Source organism: Arachis hypogaea, chromosome 3 (genome assembly GCF_003086295.3).
Source record: "Arachis hypogaea cultivar Tifrunner chromosome 3, arahy.Tifrunner.gnm2.J5K5, whole genome shotgun sequence".
NCBI classification, from domain to species: domain Eukaryota; kingdom Viridiplantae; phylum Streptophyta; class Magnoliopsida; order Fabales; family Fabaceae; genus Arachis; species Arachis hypogaea.
The window spans coordinates 138,716,585-138,736,005 of NC_092038.1; the positions used below are offsets into that span (position 1 = coordinate 138,716,585).

A 19,421-nucleotide genomic window follows, 5' to 3' on the forward strand; every position below is an offset into this window, starting at 1 on the left:
TTTTATTTTAATAATAATTATAAAAAAATATATAAAAATTTTATATCTAAATTTTTTAAAATATATTTAATATTTAATTATTTTTATTAATCTTTAAAATATTGTAAAAATTTATTTATCTATTGTATTTTTAAAATTATTTTTGTTAATAATATAAATTTTTAAATATTATTTTAATCATTTATTTTTTACATAAAATATGATAAAAAAATTAATTTTTTAAATTTAATTTTAATGCTGTAGTAAAATTATATTTGTAATAAATTATATAAGGTCACATTAATAAAAATAATTATTGATATTAAAATAAAATTAAAGTCTTTTTTATATATTATTTTAGTAGTTTTGTTTAATAGAAAATCCGCGTGGAATATGGGAGGGTAGGTTACGAGGTTTACACACACACACTTGGTGAGTGTAGGGGTAGCAGCAGAATCTCACGTCTTTCGTATCTCGTCTCTGTTAGGTTTTCTCTCACTCTCCCTCTCTGCCTCGCTCATCGCTACGGTATTCTTCCCCCATTCCTTTTTCTAACTCTTTTCCCTTTTCACGTAATTCGCTTTTCTTTGCTTTGATTCCGCCCTAAAATTAAGAAAAAGGTTCTTTCTTTTTTGTGTGGAGGAGGGTTGGGGGGGCTTGGCCCTTCATCTGGTTTCTTAAGAATTTGGGGACGGTAAATCTTCAAATTTTTAATTAATTTGGGGAAATTTTGAATTTTTGTGCGATCATGGAACATGTGCTTTGTGTTGCTTAATTTTTATGCTTAATGGGAACAGCAGAAACAGTGCACGGGATTTTTTACATATCATATTCAATTTGGTAAAGTATATAGTTTTGTTTATCCACAGTGTGAATTCATAGCTTTTTGTCTTTCTTGTTAAACTATGAGCTATGCAGATTCCAGGAAGTTCATTGTTTTGTGGTACTTATTAACATTTTTGTATGTATGTTTATATTTACTAATTGGGAGAATACACATACCGAAACAGAGATGTATGGGACTGGAGTGGAGGCAGGTTTAGGGTTTAGGGTCTAGTCTCAGTTACCAAACGGTCCACATTTTTTGTTGTTGATAGGATCCTGTAAAAGTGAATTTCCTACTTGATACCAAATACAATCTCAGGAATTTTTCTTCTTTTTTTTTTTTTAATGCATTTATGTCCATCTGTCGATAAACAGGGTTATGATATACTATGCCAAACTGCTAAAAATATGAGTTAAGTTTCTGGTTGATTGACTGCCTCGTATAGTATCCATAACATGGTTCACTGCATATAGCCCAAGTCCCATCAAATGAATTGAATGTATTTAATTATAATAATGTGCTTCTTTTTATGAGAAATTCCTTTCTAACATCTTGTTTGAAGTGAGCTGCAAACTGGGTTTGCTCATGGGAACTGTTTTCTTTCACTTATTTATTGAGACTCTGGGATGGCTCACCTTGCTTAATCAGTTCAAAAACATCATGTGTTAATGCTTGTTGTGTTGCAAATGTGCGGCTTAGAATGTCAGACGTCGAAGAATATCGCTGCTTCATTGGTGGCCTTGCATGGTCAACATCTGATAGAAAGTTAAAGGATACATTTGAAAAGTTTGGCAAGCTTGTTGAAGCAAAGGTAATCAATCTAACCTTCTATTTCTTGATGCAATCATTGTTCAGTCTCTTATTTCATGTTCATATTTCGAAGTTGGTTTATGCTGTACTTTTGGATGATGTCTTAAATGCTTCTCTTTTTTTTCATTAATTCAGGAAGGATATGCAATATCAGTTAACTTTTTCTTTTTTCCTTTTTTTAATATAATTAACAAATCAAGGAAACAATATCAGGACAACCTTGTAATGTAGTTAAATACTTTAATACTGGATTTTCATACTATTATGTATGATTAAGATATTTTTTACATTGTCATGCGCCATATTTTTTTTACAGGTGGTTGTTGACAAATTCTCTGGGCGCTCTCGTGGTTTTGGATTTGTCACATTTGATGAAAAGAAAGCAATGGAAGATGCTATTGATGCTATGAATGGCATGGATTTAGATGGGCGAACTATCACTGTGGATAAAGCTCAGCCTCAACAAGGATCGGGTAGAGATGATGGTGACCGCCACCGTGATCGTGGTCGAGATCGTGACCGTGATCGCGATCGTAACAGAGATTATGGAGGCGGTCGAGGATCTAACGGTGGTGAATGCTTTAAGTGTGGTAAACCTGGTCATTTTGCTAGGGAGTGCCCTAGTGAAGGGGGAAGAGGAGGAAGGTATGGTGGCAGGGAAGGTGGTAGACATGGTGGAAGTGGTTATGGTCCTGATAGAAATGCAGATCGTTCTTCCGGCGGACGCAGCAGGGATGCTGGCAGGGATGGAGATTCAGGAAATGATCGATACTATCGTGATCGTGCTGGACCATATGAACGACGAGGATCAGGAGGTGCTCGTTAATCTACCATTGTCTTCTCATTGAGGTAAGCTACTTTATTGATATGTCCTCTTATCTCTTTATCTTCTTGATTCTGAATGGCATTGTTGTGCTTCTTTTTCAGCTTTGAAATTGGAGGGGTTGCTGTTACTGCTTCAAGTTTCTTTTTAGTTCACAATGTTCTGGGATTGTTGTTTGGATGGATGGATGATACCAGTGTTTTGAGATGCAATACTCAGCTCATATTTCAAACTCTTTTTATGTTCCTAAAGCCGACCTTTTGATCTGTTGAAATCTTATACATGCTTGACTTATGGTCAAATTTGATGATGATGTGCTCTATGCTATCTATAATTGCTGCTGGAATATCTTGTGAATTGTGACTTTCGTACATGGGGAGTTGCATATGACATATTTGCAGCCGGATTACCTGTTTCTATTGGAAAGTGTTTTGATGGCTGGGTTTTGGAAATGGTAGAGGTTCAAATGTGCAGTTTGCTGTATCTAATTTGGGGGAAGTTTTAGAAGTAGAATTCTCATTGGGCTATCCTGTTTCTGGATCTTTGAGTAAAAAGTAGTCAAGCGGGTAAATTGTTGAATATCAATCCAAACAACCTACTTTCTTACTTGCCAGATTTTCGATTTGGTCTGTGCTTTATTAATATAGTAATTGACATTTTGGCAGGATCTTTGGCTAAATGTGGTCTTTTTGGATTCATCATTGGGATCCTTTGTTGCTAATGGGATAGTGCATGGGTTTTTTAAACTAAAATTCTTTTCAGCTGCAACAGGCCATCAGCAATTGAACCAACATGCTATATGCATGACCCTTGTTTTCTTCATGGGGCACTGATGGAAGGGGGTTCTATTTTCTATGGTTGTGGCACGTTTTGGAAGATCTTGATGACTTGAGCAACTGCGATACCACTGTTTTTTTACACGTTATTTCTCTATTTTGGTGGAATATTGCTCTTGTCCAAAATTTTAACCTGCTTGCATGTGATGTTGGTTTTGTTTGCTGAGATCCAGTTATTAATCTTGCTATTGTCAAATTAAATTAATTGTCCCAAATTTTTGTTCTTTCACCACACAATTCTGCTAACTGATATCAGATATGATATTTGCTTCCTAAACTTCTGCATTGTGATAATGATTGTATATTGTCAGCTTTATCCCTACAATTCTGAATTCTATTATTTATATATATTATTGTTATGGTCTGTCATGAAATTTGTGTGATTTGTAATAGCTGTATGAATGCCTAAAATGAAACACATGGTTTAAAATTAAACACAATCACAAAACATGAATGAACAAGAGTATCCGGTCAAGTGTTCCCTGGAAAGTTCATGAGCTATGGCATATCCAAAATAAGTTTATGCCGGTGCTCTGGCTTTCATGACTCATTATCGTTATGCAGTAATTCATTTAATAATTTGTTAGATGCAGAATCCAACATCTTTTTTGTTGCACGTGTAGTATATGTCCGGATTTTGTGTACGGAACCTTTATCTTGTTACAGTATAACCAACATTTTAATCATAACGATATGGATTCCAACATAATTAAGATATTCAAAGTTGTATGCATCATTTTGATACTGATAAGTGATCAACACAAGAATAAAATTCTTATGGTGTTTTTTTTCTTTTTTGGTCAGATAGATTCTTATTCTTTAAAATCAAGACTATGATATTTATTTTTCTCAATAGCGACAAGATATCATGTCAAATAAATTGCTTATAAAGCCTAGTTTGCCTCCTTTTGAGTTCCCTAGTGAATACATGAGCTTACCAGTTACCACATCCTACTACACCTCTTTCTTCACTATTTATAGAGGTCTAGTAATCACTGAAATTACATTCCCTTTAAGCTTATTAACTTGGTGAGGCCAAAAGTAATAGCCATAGCCAACCAACCTCCAATCAGAACTCTGATACAAGACCTTCTCACTGGAGTTTTTCCAAGCACTGCTCCTACCCCTCCAAATACCAACAATGCCAAGCTAGACACAGCAGCAACAACTCCAACCCTGATCTTATACTCTCTTATAAACACTGCTGCTATCAGTGGCACTGCTGCACCAACAGAAAATGCGACTGCAGACGCTATCGCAGCTTGAAAAGGATTCGGCAGCTTCTCCTCTTCACTACCACCTTCTCTTGTCTCTAATTCATTGTTGAGTTCCCTTTCTCTTTTTATTTGAGCTACTTCTATGTCTAGTTGCGTGTAGACAGAGACAAATTCTCCAATTGCCATGCTGCATGCTCCGGCTATTAGCCCTGCGAATCCGGCTAGGAGCATGGCTCCAATGTCCTTGTTCACAGCTCCAACACCCATCATGAGTGATGCCACTGACACAAGTCCATCATTGGCTCCCAGCACTGCTGCTCGGAGCCACTGTGCTCTTTGAGAGTAGTCAGTAGTGTTATTGTTTCCTTCAGTTCCTTGAGTTACCTTTTCTGCTTCTGCATCACTAGTACCATGCATGTGGATCACAACATGTTTAAGTGGCATTTCATTTTTGTTCTGAGTGTCAAGTGAAGCAGCCATTGATTGAAGCACAAAGGACAAAGGTGTTAAGTTAAGACTTATGATATAAAGAGAAGGGGAAAAGATTGCTTGTGGAGGGCACACTCTCCTCGTAGAAGTTATTATATAGAAAGGATTTCCATGTTGTTACTTGTTAGGTATAGTGATGATAATGCGCCTCAAATGGTTATAAACAAGTGCTGATAGTGTGGATAGCACTATGGAGGGGCGGCCACATGTTCATATATTAAATATAGTGATCATCTAAATGTGTACATTAATTATTCTTAATCCACTAAATCAATGAAGTAGCTTTATCAACACCATGATGGTTATCTGAGATGATTCAAACTATCTGAATAGTGTCTATTTGCATAACACCATTTTGAATCTGTTTAGCTTTTAGTTTCCCATAATAAGTCATGTCATTGAAACTTCCTGAGTGTGCTTAAACTTATATGGCTAGCTTGTAGGAAGAGACAGCTCCATGGGTTAAGTATCATATCTTTTTTTTTCAGTGTAAGACTCATAACTTACTTAAAACTCAGCTTAATTGAATATGAATTAATCAAGTATAATATTATCCTAAGCAGCAAGCAAACTCAAATTCTCAATGATAGAATCTTGGAGATTGATAAGTCAATTATTATGGGGATATGATGGGATTATTAAATTGGTAAGAGTGTGGCATTCCACAAGACTAAGTTAGTGGCAGCCACCCTATGGTTTAATAATACATAACTTTGTAGGTGGGTGGATTAGAGTACATGATTAAATATTTAAGTAGAGTGTGAATTCCACAAGCAAGCCACATGCCACTTTGAATATGAGGAAGAAAAGAAATCTAAAGTTAGTATTTTCTTATTGTAATTCCTTCTAATTTGGAAGTGGAGACATGCATTATCGCTTTGTTATTGTTAGTTTTTCCCTTTAGTGGATTTGTCTGAATGTACTCTCATACTTTACTGTTAGGCCATATAGTGATCTCATATTGCACTTCTACTATTTCTTCTTTTAAAGATTTCATTTGGTCCTTTTATCTTACTCTGTTCAGCATGCATCATTAATTTGCAAAAGAAATTTAATAGTGAATCGACATGTTTGACTTCGATTTCTGTTCTGCCAGAGCATAAAGTTCTTTGGAACAAAGTATGAGGCCCAAAAGAAACTGATAAATACTCCAACCCTTCAAGTTAATTCAAGGATGAGTATGCTGAATATTTGGAATTGAAGAAACAGAATTTTAATATGAACCTTTTAATAAAGACAGTTGATGTTAGTTGCTATGTTTTGCAGATTTCTGCTGTTAAAAGGTGATTATTGATGCAGAACGAGATCATATTCTACAAAGATGCAAGTTTAATTCCCATTATCGATGTGATAACTCAATTGTTAGGCTAATAATTTTGATGTAAAAATTGGAGATTGACAAATTGTGCTTACCTTTGTAAGATGAAAAGTGTCTAATCTATTTAGAAAAATGTTCACAATTCAAAATTACCATGAATGAAGTATGTTGTATGTTGTATGTTGTCAAGAACTTAAGTGTGTTCTAATGGAGTTAAAGGATTCTTAATTGGCTGGCATGGCAATATTACTAGCATGGTTACTTAAATTAAGGGATGTAAGACAGTAATTTCTATTCTGTTACTATTGCTTGCAAAAGATAGGTTTTATCAGACAAAACAAAGCAAAAAGTAACAAAAATGGTACTCACTAACACCAATTAGACACAAAATATCCTTATCAAACAATGGAAAAGAGCAAGATAAAAGCAATTATCTCTACTAGTATAACAATAACAATTGCAAGAGATGTGAGATGTACAGACCAAAGGCAGATAAATATGGACATGGTGATAATAAAATATGGTGGCTACTCCAATGAAGATTTTATGATTGTCATCATGTGAAGATATTTCATTTTGACCATTGGATGATAGATTGTAGAGTTTGATTTTTATTTGAAGTAAAAGTGTTACCTTTATTTAAAGTGTTGCTAAACAAATAAGTTACACTTTTTAAACAAGGATCATCATGAGAAGATATTTTTGGCATCTTCATAGGAGTAGTTGCCATAAAATATAATTGTGGCACCTAAAGAAAAATCAAGAAAGCAGTAATGGTAGTAGATCTTTCTCATCAGGGAAGAGTTTCTTAAATAAAAAGAACCGTAAAAGTTAAGCCATATTGATCATAAAGTGGTAGGTATTGGTTGTTTGCTCTTCAAAATATTGAGCAGCGTGTGACTTTGGTGTGGAATGCACACTCTCTTCAAATTATTAAATTACAGACTACTTTAGTTCCCATTATCCTTTGGATTACACACACTATCAAATGTAAAAAATATGGGATAAATTTTTTTATTATGCAATCCAATTCTATTGGCTTTGTATGTGTTTTTCTATATGAGAATGTGTAATTGGTAGGTCCGATTACTTTGCAAGGATATTTTTGAAAAATTTTAATGTAAAATTGGAGAGGTCGATTTTTGTTCTCTAAAAAATTAGAGAGTTCGATTTCTATACTTTGAATCAAACAGCGCTACATTTGATATTAACACCTTAGAATCGACGATCATGAAAAACACCATTCCCAACAACAACAACAACAATAACAACAACAAAATACAAAAACATCATTCCATGCCAATATAAAAAATAATTTGCGAAAAATATGCACATTCTGCTAAGTTATTGTTGAGTCATGCATACTCAATCATCTGGTAACTTTCATGCTAAACTTAAACAAAATGAAACTAAAATACTCATGATTGAAGTATATAAATGATTCAAATTACAGTGAAGAAATTTAATATCTGATGATTGGATCCTCCTTTTATATTTATGCACTTTTAAAAAGAGTATCAGATTCATTTAGTTAAAGAAGTAACCAAGTTGAGTCTAGTGTCCAATATTTAGGTCGATTAACACTATCCAATAATCTTTATGATCTCTCTGTCTATAAATACTCTTCACTACAAGCGTGTGTTCTCCACAAGCTCTTCAAATTCCTTTCTCCCTCTCTACCTTACTATATTTAACAACTCTCTATTACCATTATTTCCCTTCTCCTTCATGGCTTCCACTAATGGAACTTCACCTAACCACATTGAAATTCCCATGCATGCAAATGGTGCTGCTCTTGTGGTGCAGCCAAAACCAAACCAAGTGGTTGACCAAGAGAGCAATACTAACTACACTCAAAGGGCTCAGTGGCTCCGAGCAGCAGTGCTCGGAGCCAATGACGGACTAGTCTCTGTTGCATCACTCATGATGGGTGTTGGAGCTGTTAAGCATGACATCACAGCCATGGTTCTAGCAGGCTTCGCCGGCCTAGTAGCCGGAGCATGCAGCATGGCAATCGGAGAGTTTGTCTCTGTGTACACTCAGTATGACATAGAGAAGGCTCAGATAAAGAGAGAAAGAGAACCAAATGAAGAAGAAGAAGTAGCGGATCATGAGAGGGAAAAGCTGCCAAATCCATTTCAAGCAGCAGCAGCATCAGCAGTGGCATTTTCTGTGGGTGGTGTGGTGCCAATGCTAGCAGCTTTGTTCATAAGGAACCATAAGGTTAGAATGGGTGTTGTTGCTGTTGCTGTTAGCTTAGCATTGTTGGTGTTTGGAATTTTTGGAGCCATTCTTGGTAGAACTCCTGTCACAAGATCCTGTCTCAGGGTTCTCATTGGAGGTTGGATGGCTATGGCTATCACTTTTGGCTTCACCAAGTTGCTTGGCTCTGTTTCACTTTAGAATATCATTCCTTGTTATGTGTACTCATTTTATCTCCTATATTAAACTAATGCATACTTCTTTATTATTAGTCTTTGGTGGAAACTCGGATGCAGTCAACTTCACCTGAAGTTGATAACTGAGAGTCGTTAGATAAAAATTTAATTAAATTAGACAAATTATTTAACGGCTCTCAACTATCAACTTTACGTGAAATTGACTGGACCTGAGTTTTCACCTTGGTCTTTTTATATAAATGAGTGGGATGTGTGTGTTGGGAGAAGGGTGTGATATTATTACCCTTAATAAGCTATAGGTGCCTGCATCTTTAGCCGTTTGCCAAGGTTTTTAATTAAAGTGTTTATTATCACCATGTTTTCTTGTTTCTCTTTATATATAAACGTTATAAAACATATAATGTTGATTGTCATACCCTCATTAATATATCAATAAAATAAATTACTTTTACAACATCATAACATGTTAACAAGTAATAACTAGTGTTGGGAATAAGACACAATTCCCCCTTGAGAAAACACCTTTGACAGAGAAATAAAATAGACACAATCACAACACAAGAATTTAACGTGGAAACTCCAATTACCGGAGAAAAAACCACGGCCGTTGTCAAATGACAACCAGAGAATATCACTATGTGAAAATTGTTACAACACATAGACTTCTTTCTCTCACCGGCACCCCAGTACACCCACACTCTTTCAAAGCAAATATCTAACTACACCTCACAACACTCTCTAATCAAAGAGTACAGAGGAAAAGAAAAATCAGATACAAGCTTAAAGTGTTTCTGACTGGTGCAAAAACAAATGGAGAACTTAGCCTCATATTTATAGCCTAGGCCACCCACTCCATTTGCTATCCTAAGCAATGTGGGACTAATTCAACCAAATCCTAACAATCTCCACCTTGATTGAAATAGTCACACATCTTCAGCTTCCATTGTCAACACCGACAATTCTTTGCTGCCATTGTCTATACCGACAATCATAGTTCAGAGAACTATCATACTCCACCATGAAAGTATACTCACTTGGAATTAGACCACTCCAAGAATTTCGCCTTGGTACAGATCGAAACCTTGCTGAAAATTCATGGTGCAACTTCCAAATTGGCTTTTCCTGGAAGTTCTTCAGCCATCGACCTAACTCCGCCACACACCTTGCATCTCAACGCCAACCAATGCCCGTGTGCAATTGTGGACCTGATTGCCACAACTCATCCTTATCCATGGCAGTGCGGTAATACCATGAGGATACTTCTTGTCTTCTAGAGAACATCATCTTCTCTCATAGAGAGAGCAACCAGAGATCTTCTCCTTCAACGCCTTGTGCAAACCTGATTGTATCAACACATCCTTGACTTGTACTTGCCACAAGCCAAAATTGATTCTTCCATCAAATTTCTCTATTTCAAGCTTCACAGCACTTGAATATCCTGACATTGTTGCAACCGTATACTGGAATATTATAACTCAACTGTAGACCGTGCACTAGGAAGGGTCCCCAGGAAAGAGAGGTGGGTCACAATGGACACACTTAAATACCAAGTCTTTCCTTAGCCAGAACCTTTTCCAAACTGCACTCTCACAGAGTCACACTGCCTTCCAGCAACAACAACAGCAACCAAAGAGATTAGACTAGGCTGCAACCACAGAGCATACTAAGAATAAATCCCACCGAACCGAAGCTCTGATACCACTTGTTGGGAATAAGACACAATTCCCCCTTGAGAAAACACCTTTGACAGAGAAATAAAATAGACACAATCACAACACAAGAATTTAACGTGGAAACTCCAATTACCGGAGAAAAAACCACGGCCGTTGTCAAATGACAACCAGAGAATATCACTATGTGAAAATTGTTACAACACATAGACTTCTTTCTCTCACCGGCACCCCAGTACACCCACACTCTTTCAAAGCAAATATCTAATTACACCTCACAACACTCTCTAATCAAAGAGTACAGAGGAAAAGAAAAATCAGATACAAGCTTAAAGTGTTTCTGACTGGTGCAAAAACAAATGGAGAACTTAGCCTCATATTTATAGCCTAGGCCACCCACTCCATTTGCTATCCTAAGCAATGTGGGACTAATTCAACCAAATCCTAACAACTAGAAGAAGTGAAAATGACAAGTATATTCGCTTAGCCTTGACTTGAGTCCTCTTTCTGAAAACAACAAATGTAAAAGTAGAAGCTTGTAGCTAGAAAAGTGAATAAGGCAAAGTAATTAACCTAATTGAAACATTTCATTCTCCAATAATGCATACCTTATTATTGAATAAAGACAAGGAGGAACAACAACAACAGCATATCATGGTTGATTCTTCAAAGATAGATTCACAATTCCAAATTAGCACTAAAGCCTACTAATTTGGTTAACCCAAAAGTGATAGCCATAGCCAACAAGCCCCCAATAAGGATCCTGATAGAGGACTTAACGTTATGTGTGTGTCCCAACTCAGCACCCAAGCATCCAAACCCCACCAAAAACAAGCTAGACACCACCACACACAACCCAAGCCTTAACCTGTAGTCTCTCACAAATGCAGTGAAAACCAAAGGAATGACTGCACCTACAGTAAATGACAATGCTGATGCCAAAGCAGCATGCAAAGGGTTAGGGAGCAATGACCTCCTCTTTTTCTCCATCTCATTCTTGTTCTCCATCATCATCATCATGTCCCTTTTGATTTGAGCAACTTCAACTTCATACTGAGTTGAAACCGAAACATATTCACCCAGTGCCATGCTACATGCTCCTGCAATGCATCCCACTAAGCCAGCAAGTAACATGGCTTTGGAGTCTCTCTTAACAGCTCCTACACCCATCATCAATGATGCAACTGAGACCAACCCATCATTGGCTCCTAGAACTGCTGCTCGAAGCCATTGACCCCTTTGTGAGTAGTCAACGTTATTATTGCCATCTTCTTCGCTCATCTTAGCTGCAACAACTACTTCTCCTGCTACCAAATTATTAACACAAGCTGCATTAGAAGCCATAGCTAGGAAAATTCAACAACTGTTATACATAGATTGTTGCCAGCTGAATAATATATATAATTCCGAATTTAGATACAACAGCACTCCAAAAGCCAAAATTATTTGCAGCTGGAATATTGCAGAGGTATAATGTCTATTCTGAGGCAGGGTCATTATTCAGAATCTCTCTATATTTTAAGGATCAAAATCCAATCATTATAATTTGTTAATAAAAATCGAAATTCATATATCTCAGTATGTTTATACATATTAATTTATGTATTTTTTTAATTAAATAATTAGCTATTAAAATAACTAAATATGTAATATATTAATTATCAAATATACTCAAAACATCATTATTTCAATAATCTTAACAATTGATTTTAATTAATATATATTTTTTTATAATTAAAATTAACAGTTAAAATTATTATATACTTTTTATATGTAGTAGCTTATTTTTTTTATATATAATTGAAGTCCAAACACCACTATTTTTATCCCCTGAACCTTTTGTTGTTAGAAAAGCCGTGATACTTTTTAAATTAGAATTTTGCCCTAGGAATAGTTATAAGTAACTTCATCATAAACCCATACCGAGTTGTTATTACTTAGAAAAATTGTATGGTGTCTAATTTATTATTTATCTAAAAGGTGAGAGGAGAAAATATAGATTTCACTTTTATATTTATATCATGTAACTTAAAAATTAGACATGGTAAAAGAGACCTGTTAGTCTGTTACTTGTTACTTAAATTTTGGCTGTCATTTTGGATTGGGCCAAATTTGCCAGACCCATTCCGATTCACCCACCTGATTTAGGCCCATGAGATTAGGCATGCTATCAAGGAATACATTTTTTAAAAATTTCATAAAAAGAGCCCTTACACTTTTACACATTTCTCTCTCCGTACAATCGTGTCTTTTGCCTGCAACCAGAGGTTCATGGCCGGCAATGAACAGCCGGAAAGGGCTCCAAATGAGCATGACCCACAGCCCCAAGACCGAGACCTGCAACAAGGAAACAACAAGAAAGTTAAAAAAGGAGAAGAAGGCTTCTCAAGGACAACAATTCTTGTGCCGCGAGTTGAAGATTGGATGGAACAGATTGAAGAAACAGGAAGAACCAGAACTTATTCAGACATGGTAACGGAGGCGGTACACGCTCCAAATTCGATGGAAAATTATGGAAAATCTGAAGAGAAGGATATGGGCAATATCTAGGATACTGTCCTAGAAACAAAAGAAGAAAATGAAGGAGAGGAAATTCAAAAGAAAGCTGGAAAACCAGAGATAGAAGTAGTCAATATGTGGGACGGTCTTTTCAACATCGTGATCAATGAAAGTGCAAAGAAATAACTATGGAAGCCTTGGTGGAAATCTTTGATTGTGAAACTTTTGGGAAGGAAAATTAGCTATGCTGTCATGAAAAGGAGAATACAGACAATGTGGGTTAGATTTGGAGACCTAGACGTTATAGACCTGGGTAATGAGTTCTACTTGGTCAAGTTCTATGCAGAAGAGGATTTAGATCATGCTCTATTGGAGGGACCATGGAAGATCTACAACCATTACCTCGCGGTCAGACTCTCGGAACCCAATTTTAATCCCCTCGTGACATCTATAGACAAAATTACCGCATGGATCAGATTACCAGGACTTCCTATAGAGCTCTACAATGATAAAATTTTAAGAAAAATAGGGGATCTCATTGGAAGAACTTGCAAAGTTGATTATAACACATCACACTTATGTAGAGGTAAATTTGCTAGACTTTGTATGGAGGTTGAACTAACTAAGCCTTTGATGGGAAAATACATGGTCAATGGCAAAATGTATCAAGTAGAATATGAAGGAATCCATCAAATCTGCTTTATTTGCGGAAGAATTGATCATGAGCAAAAAATTTGTCAAATATGGAAAAGCTTAAAGGAGCAAGAGGCCAAAGAACAAAACCAAGAAGGAGATAAGGCTAACCAAGAAGAAAATATAGTGGCAGAGAAGACCATTAGGCTTGAGCAAAGGAAAGATGAGCCAGAGACTTCCAAAAAAGGGAAGGAAAACAATCCCTGTTAAAAAATAATCGCAGAAACCCAAACATTTATCTATCCAACCATGAGGTAGATCACCCGCGACTCCCCCGATACGGAAAAAATTATGCATCATTCTCATACCTGTCGCAGCTTCGAATAGATCATATATTAATTCTCTTTCTCTAAAAATATAGAAGAAAGGGGTTTGTGCACCAATATCCGCCATAAAAGGTCCCAGCCATAATAGGTGAGAAGCTATACGACTCAATTCCAACATAATTACTCGAATATAGCTGGCTCTTTGGGGTACTTGAACAAGATAACAATAACTGTGGACCATGGATGGTCATCCAAAGGCAAAAAGAAACAAGAAAGAAGAAGGAAAACATGGAGCTGGAACCAGTAATAGCAAAGAAAAGGAGATTTTAAAAATGAATAAATCCAGATTCAGTGCACTTGAAGTAGAAGAAACAGAGAATGACAAGGAAGCACAGGAGGAGGAAAACACACAAAGAGACCATAATACAGTAACTACTTCAAAATAAGGAAGGAACCACAAAAGCAAAAACACAGCACAACAATCAGCCACATACATAGAGAAAAATAGCAAAGAGAAAACAAAAAAGATAGAAAAAGAGCAGATACAACAACTAAAGAGCATCCAAGAAGGCATGCATCAGAACACAAAAAAGATAAGCAACACTCAAGAGAATAGCAGGTCACAGTTTCAAAAAACTAAAGGAAGCACAAACAGAGAAAACTGGAATATAGAAAATAATGATTCTCAATCTTCAGAAAACCAAGAAGACATCATGGAGATCCAAGACCGAGCTCAACCCAAAGAGGCAAAGCCACCAGACCCCGGAGAACTAAGAGAAACTCAAATCGACCAAATGGAAATAGATATGCAAAGAGAAATCACCGACCTGGTAAAGGATGTGGATTTTAGTACTCCGAATCTAAAGGAGCCAGAGGAGATGGAGGCTATAGAAATGCAGTTAAACTAAGAACCAACCTTTCTTAATGATTATATTATCTTGGAACGTCAGAGGTGCGGCTAGCACCTTCAAAGAGCTTATGAGGCAGAATAGACCAGATATAACTATTCTTATGGAAACTAATACCAGTGGGGACAAAGCCAAAAGTATAATTAGAAAATTAGGTTTCAACAACTTCATCATTGAGGAAGCACAAGGCTATGCAGGTGGTATTTGGATTGGATGGAATAGAAGTGACATCAATATAACGGTTGTGGAATCCAACAACCAATATATTCACACAAAAATTGAAACCAACAGTAGGGACTCTTGGTTCTTAACTGCGGTGTATGCAAGTCCCCAACCTCCAGTAAGAAGACTCATATGGCCTATTCTCAAGGGAATAGCTAACAACATGACATCACCTTGGCTTTTGACTGGGGATTTCAACAAAATCAAGGAAGATTCAGAAAAGAAAGGAGGGAGCCCCATTGACCAAAGAGCCTGCAGATCCTTTAATTCCTGGATAAATAGATATGGATTAATAGATCTGGGGTTCGTTGGGTCCAGATTCACGTGGAGATGTCCCATTTGGAATGGATATGATAGAGTTTTCAAAATGCTTGATAGAGATCTCTCAAATCCACCATGGAGAACTAAATTTCATGAAGCTTTGGTTAAGATCCTACTAAGAACAAACTCTGACCATCACCCACTCTTAATAACTGATGAAGGGAACCCCACTAACAAAGACGGAAGGCCTTTTGGATTTGAAATGATGTGGCATCCAGACTTCAAACCCTTAATGGAGCATAATTAGAAAGCAGAAGAAAGGCTACTGAAGAACCTCAACAATCTTAAAGAAATGCTTGTCAAGTGGAATAAAGACACTTTCGGTAACATCTTCAGAAACAAGAGGAGAATTCTCAATAGACTTTCAGGGATTCAGTGATGCCAAAGTTATGGAAGAAATCCTTTTCTAGACAACTTAGAAGACTCTCTGAACAAGGAGTTAAATGACATCCTAGACAAAGAGGAGGCATTTTGGTTACAAAAATCAAGAGAACAATGGACGGTTGAGGGGGATAAAAACATGAAGTTTTATCACACCAAGACGGTTATTAGAAGAAGAAAAAATAAAATTATAAAGCTGAGGGACAACAATGGTAACTGGATGGAAGATGAACAACAACTCAAAGACCACATCACATGCTTCTTTCAAAACCTATATCAAGAAGAGGTAAATACATATCCTTTGATCCTTGAAAATAACATACTACCTGACTTAGATCCTATTGATTGCAGGGCTATGGAAAGAGTCCCAACAAATCAAGAGATTAAGAATACGCTTTTCAGCATTGGGTCAATCAAAGCACCAGGAGAGGATGGATACCCAACCTTTTTCTTCAAAAACAACTGGGAAACCCTCAAATATTTAGTTTGCGATTACATTAAGGATTGCTGGAGTAACACACAAAACATAAAAGCGTCTAATTCTACCATCATTATTCTTATACCAAAAACAAAACACCCAGAGTTTGTTTCTCAATTCAGACCCATCGCTCTTTGCAACGTCAGGCTCAAGATCCTAACCAAAATCACTGTGCAAAGAATCAAACCACATCTTGACACTAAAATCAGCCCACATCAATCAAGTTTCATTTCCGGCAGAAAAATTAAGGACAACATCCTAATTGCAAAAGAGCTCATGCACTCAATGAAGAAGCTAAGAGGGAAAAAGAGCTACATGGCAAAGAAGATTGACTTTGAAAAGGTTTACGATAGAATAAATTTGAAGTTTATGAAAGAAAGGCTACAGGATTTCAAACTCCCCACAAAAATAGTTAAGCTAATTATGGAAGGAGTAGAATCAGTGAGCTATAACATTCTTTGGAATGGGAGTAAAACCGACAGCTTCACTCCTACCAAAGGAATTAGACAAGGGGATCCCATATTCCCTTACCTTTTTGTTATTTGTATGGATAAACTTTCACAATACATTAAACAAGAAGTGGAAAGAGGAGCGTGGCAGCCTATGAAAATAGGAAGAGATATTTTGGGTATTTCTCACTTAATGTTCGCTGATGATTTACTTATTTTTACAGAGGCAACAACTCAACAATTGGAATTAGTCAAAGAAGTGCTAAATAATTTTTGTAGAGCAGCAGGACTCAAAGTGAACTCCAACAATTCCTCTATAGTATTTTCCAAAAATACCCCAAAGGATATCAGACAGAGAATTACCAGCAGATGCGATTTTAAGAAAAACAATGCACTAGGAAGATATCTTGGAGTCATGATAAACAACAACAGAGTAGGAAAAGAAAACTTCAGAGCTGTTATGGAAAGGGTTCAATGCAAGCTGAAGGATTGGAAGAGCAAGTATCTATCACTAGCTGGAAGAATAACCCTAGCACAATCTGTTATTAGCCCTTCATCAACTTTGACATGCAACATGAAAGAATCCTTAAAACTATTTGCAAAGACATAGAAAAAATTCAACGAGGCTTCATATGGGGGGACAAGGAAAATAGAAGATGATTACATGCAGTGAGTTGGAAAACTATCTGCTCCCCAAAACACGAAGGAGGATTGGGTTTTAGAAAATTACACCTTATGAATGATGCATTCCTTCTAAAGATACTATGCCAACTAAAGGAACACCCTAACACTCTTTGGGCAAAGGTATTCTACCAGAAATATTGTAATAGAAATCAACTTATCAACACACCAACAGAAAGAAAAGGAGACTCTCACCTCTAAAAGGAGCTGGTAAAAATGTGGCCAGAATTCTTGAAGCACACCATCAAGTACATTGGGGATGGCCTCTCAACGTTATTCTAGACAGACCAATGGGTTGAAGGAGTGAACAATCTGTTAGAGCACACAACACAGAGCAGACCCGATTTAAACAATCTGGTCTGGGAATGGGAAAATGAAAATAGAGATTGGAACAGAGACAAGATTAGGAGCAGCCTACCTGAAGAAATTTCCATGAAAATCTTTACTCTCCCACCACCGAAAGTAGAGAATGGGGAGGATAGATTGGGTTGGAGGCACACAGGACGGTGACTTCTCGGTTACCTCTACTTACAAAGCCTTAGCAAATTTGAGCCCATCGTCGACAACAAACTGGATCAGGATCTGGAAGTGGCAAAGGCGGCAGAAATCGAAAGTCTTCATGTGGAGAGTTTTGCACAACAGACTCTTCACAAATCAAAGGAAATCCAGAATCTTCGGAGGGGGAGGAACGTGCCAACTTTGCGGGGAATACCAAGAAGACACCATTCATGTCCTAAGAGACTGCCCGAGCGCATCCATGATCTAGACACAACTCATCAAACCAGAGAGGATACAAGATTTTTTCGGATTTAATTTGAGGGATTGGTTGGAGATGAACATGATAGAAAATCTAAGCAAGCACCCCAATCAAAGCTGGAAGGACGTATTCTTCACAAGTTGCATGAAATTATGGGTATGGAGAAACAAAAAAAATTCATGAAGCGGGCTATAGAAGACCACCGAACTTACATATGGAAGTTTTAAAAAGTGTCAATGATATGAGGGAGGCTTTTGAGCGCAGTCAGAAGAAACAGTGTTTCAAGAAAAAGGAAGAGATAAATATCAAATGGAATTATCCACCACAAGGTTGGGTGACTCTTAATCCAGATGGTGCTATAAAGGGAAGTACCAAACAAGTTGGGTGTGGAGGGGTCATAAGAAATGAGGCTGGCAAGTGGGTTGCTGGTTTTTCTTATCATATTGGAAGATGCTTAGCCTTCAATGCTGAAATTTGAGGAATCAAAAAAGGACTTGAAATAGTTACGACAATAGGAATGAAGAATATTATTATGGAATGTGACTCTAAAGCAGTGATAGAAGTGCTTAATAGCAAAAGAAACCTCAATAACCATTCAAATGGCTTAATTAGAGACATCAACAGATGGAAAGACAAAAATTTAAATATTCATTTTGTGAATATTTTTAAAGAAGACAATCGATGTGCTGATTGCCTAACACGAAAAAGTGTAAATTTAGAATTAGAATTCCACTTTTGTGATATTTCTCCTAGAGAAGTAGTCCAACTACTAATAAATGATAAACAAAAAACATCTCTACCTCGTATAATTAATGTGTAATCTTTTTCCTAGGTTTAGCCCGGTTCACTACACCAAAAAAAAAAGTTGAAAGGCATGCTTGGTTTATGACAATTATTTTACATTGTTGCTTTGTGTTATCGTACTGTTAGACTTATTAATTATAATTATTACCTTCTTATAAATCATACTGAAGTCTTTGTTAATTTGTTTTTATGAATTAAGCATTTCCGTCCAGGAAAATCTCAGCCCGATGCAACGAAAGCGAAAATTGTTCCCTTTTTTTTTATTTATTTTGGAACGTTTCTTAATTTCATATCTTCCAGACACAACAAATCTATATAATTTAGATTTCTTCAGAGTATAGTGCTTAGGCACATTATTCATGTTACGACTATTGTTAACTTTCTTCTTATTTAAAACATTTTGTGTAAGCAATACATTATTTTCTAATCCTTAAATGAATGAATGAATGATATTAACCTTCTTTATCAAATATTAAGAACTGCCAGATTCTTTTCATACATATGTTTCAGATTTTCTTAATTAACGGGTTAGTTATACATTAAACTACCTTGATATAATAATTTATGAAACATGAATCACTGGGTACAAGTCGTT

At 36.4% G+C, this 19,421-nt stretch overlaps 4 protein-coding genes across 6 annotated transcripts; 2 read left to right on the top strand and 2 right to left on the bottom strand.

Moving 5' to 3' along the window:
• The first annotated feature begins 352 nt into the window (after positions 1-352).
• On the top strand, positions 353-2,784 carry LOC112734481 (glycine-rich RNA-binding protein RZ1A). The gene is made up of 4 exons (XM_025783813.3): positions 353-507; positions 1,505-1,616; positions 1,932-2,464; positions 2,543-2,784. Exons 2-3 carry the CDS (start codon positions 1,506-1,508, stop codon positions 2,439-2,441), a joined length of 621 nt encoding a protein of 206 aa, XP_025639598.1. The 5' UTR covers positions 353-507; position 1,505; the 3' UTR covers positions 2,442-2,464; positions 2,543-2,784.
• A 1,305-nt stretch (positions 2,785-4,089) lies between these two features.
• Positions 4,090-6,485, bottom strand: LOC112734479 (vacuolar iron transporter homolog 4-like). Its single transcript, XM_025783812.3, has one exon. It carries the CDS (start codon positions 4,969-4,971, stop codon positions 4,276-4,278), a length of 696 nt encoding a protein of 231 aa, XP_025639597.1. The 5' UTR covers positions 4,972-6,485; the 3' UTR covers positions 4,090-4,275.
• Positions 6,486-7,902: 1,417 nt separating this feature from the next.
• Positions 7,903-9,110, top strand: LOC112734478 (vacuolar iron transporter homolog 4-like). Its single transcript, XM_025783811.3, has one exon. It carries the CDS (start codon positions 8,027-8,029, stop codon positions 8,699-8,701), a length of 675 nt encoding a protein of 224 aa, XP_025639596.2. The 5' UTR covers positions 7,903-8,026; the 3' UTR covers positions 8,702-9,110.
• A 1,825-nt stretch (positions 9,111-10,935) lies between these two features.
• On the bottom strand, positions 10,936-13,761 carry LOC112734482 (VIT-like transporter 1b). Of its 3 annotated transcripts, none has more exons than XM_072233686.1 (2): positions 12,582-13,761; positions 10,936-11,671 (listed from the first exon to the last, which is right to left on the bottom strand). In XM_072233686.1, the coding sequence occupies exon 2, from the start codon at positions 11,646-11,648 to the stop codon at positions 11,046-11,048; it is 603 nt and encodes a 200-aa protein (XP_072089787.1). In that variant the 5' UTR covers positions 11,649-11,671; positions 12,582-13,761; the 3' UTR covers positions 10,936-11,045. The 3 variants fall into 3 exon arrangements, with proteins under 3 accessions (XP_072089787.1, XP_025639602.1, XP_025639599.1); XM_025783817.3 differs by having other exon boundaries at positions 10,936-11,674; positions 12,582-12,705; XM_025783814.3 differs by lacking the exon at positions 12,582-13,761 and having other exon boundaries at positions 10,936-11,845.
• Between the last annotated feature and the right edge of the window lie 5,660 nt (positions 13,762-19,421).

Coding starts and splice junctions, on each gene's coding strand:
- LOC112734481 (XM_025783813.3), top strand. CDS start 1,506: ATGTCAGACGTCGAAGAATATCGCTGCTTCATTGGTGGCCTTGCATGG. Junction 1,617..1,931: donor GCAAGCTTGTTGAAGCAAAG/GTAATCAATCTA, acceptor TTTTTTTTACAG/GTGGTTGTTGACAAATTCTC.
- LOC112734479 (XM_025783812.3), bottom strand. CDS start 4,971: ATGGCTGCTTCACTTGACACTCAGAACAAAAATGAAATGCCACTTAAA.
- LOC112734478 (XM_025783811.3), top strand. CDS start 8,027: ATGGCTTCCACTAATGGAACTTCACCTAACCACATTGAAATTCCCATG.
- LOC112734482 (XM_025783814.3), bottom strand. CDS start 11,711: ATGGCTTCTAATGCAGCTTGTGTTAATAATTTGGTAGCAGGAGAAGTA.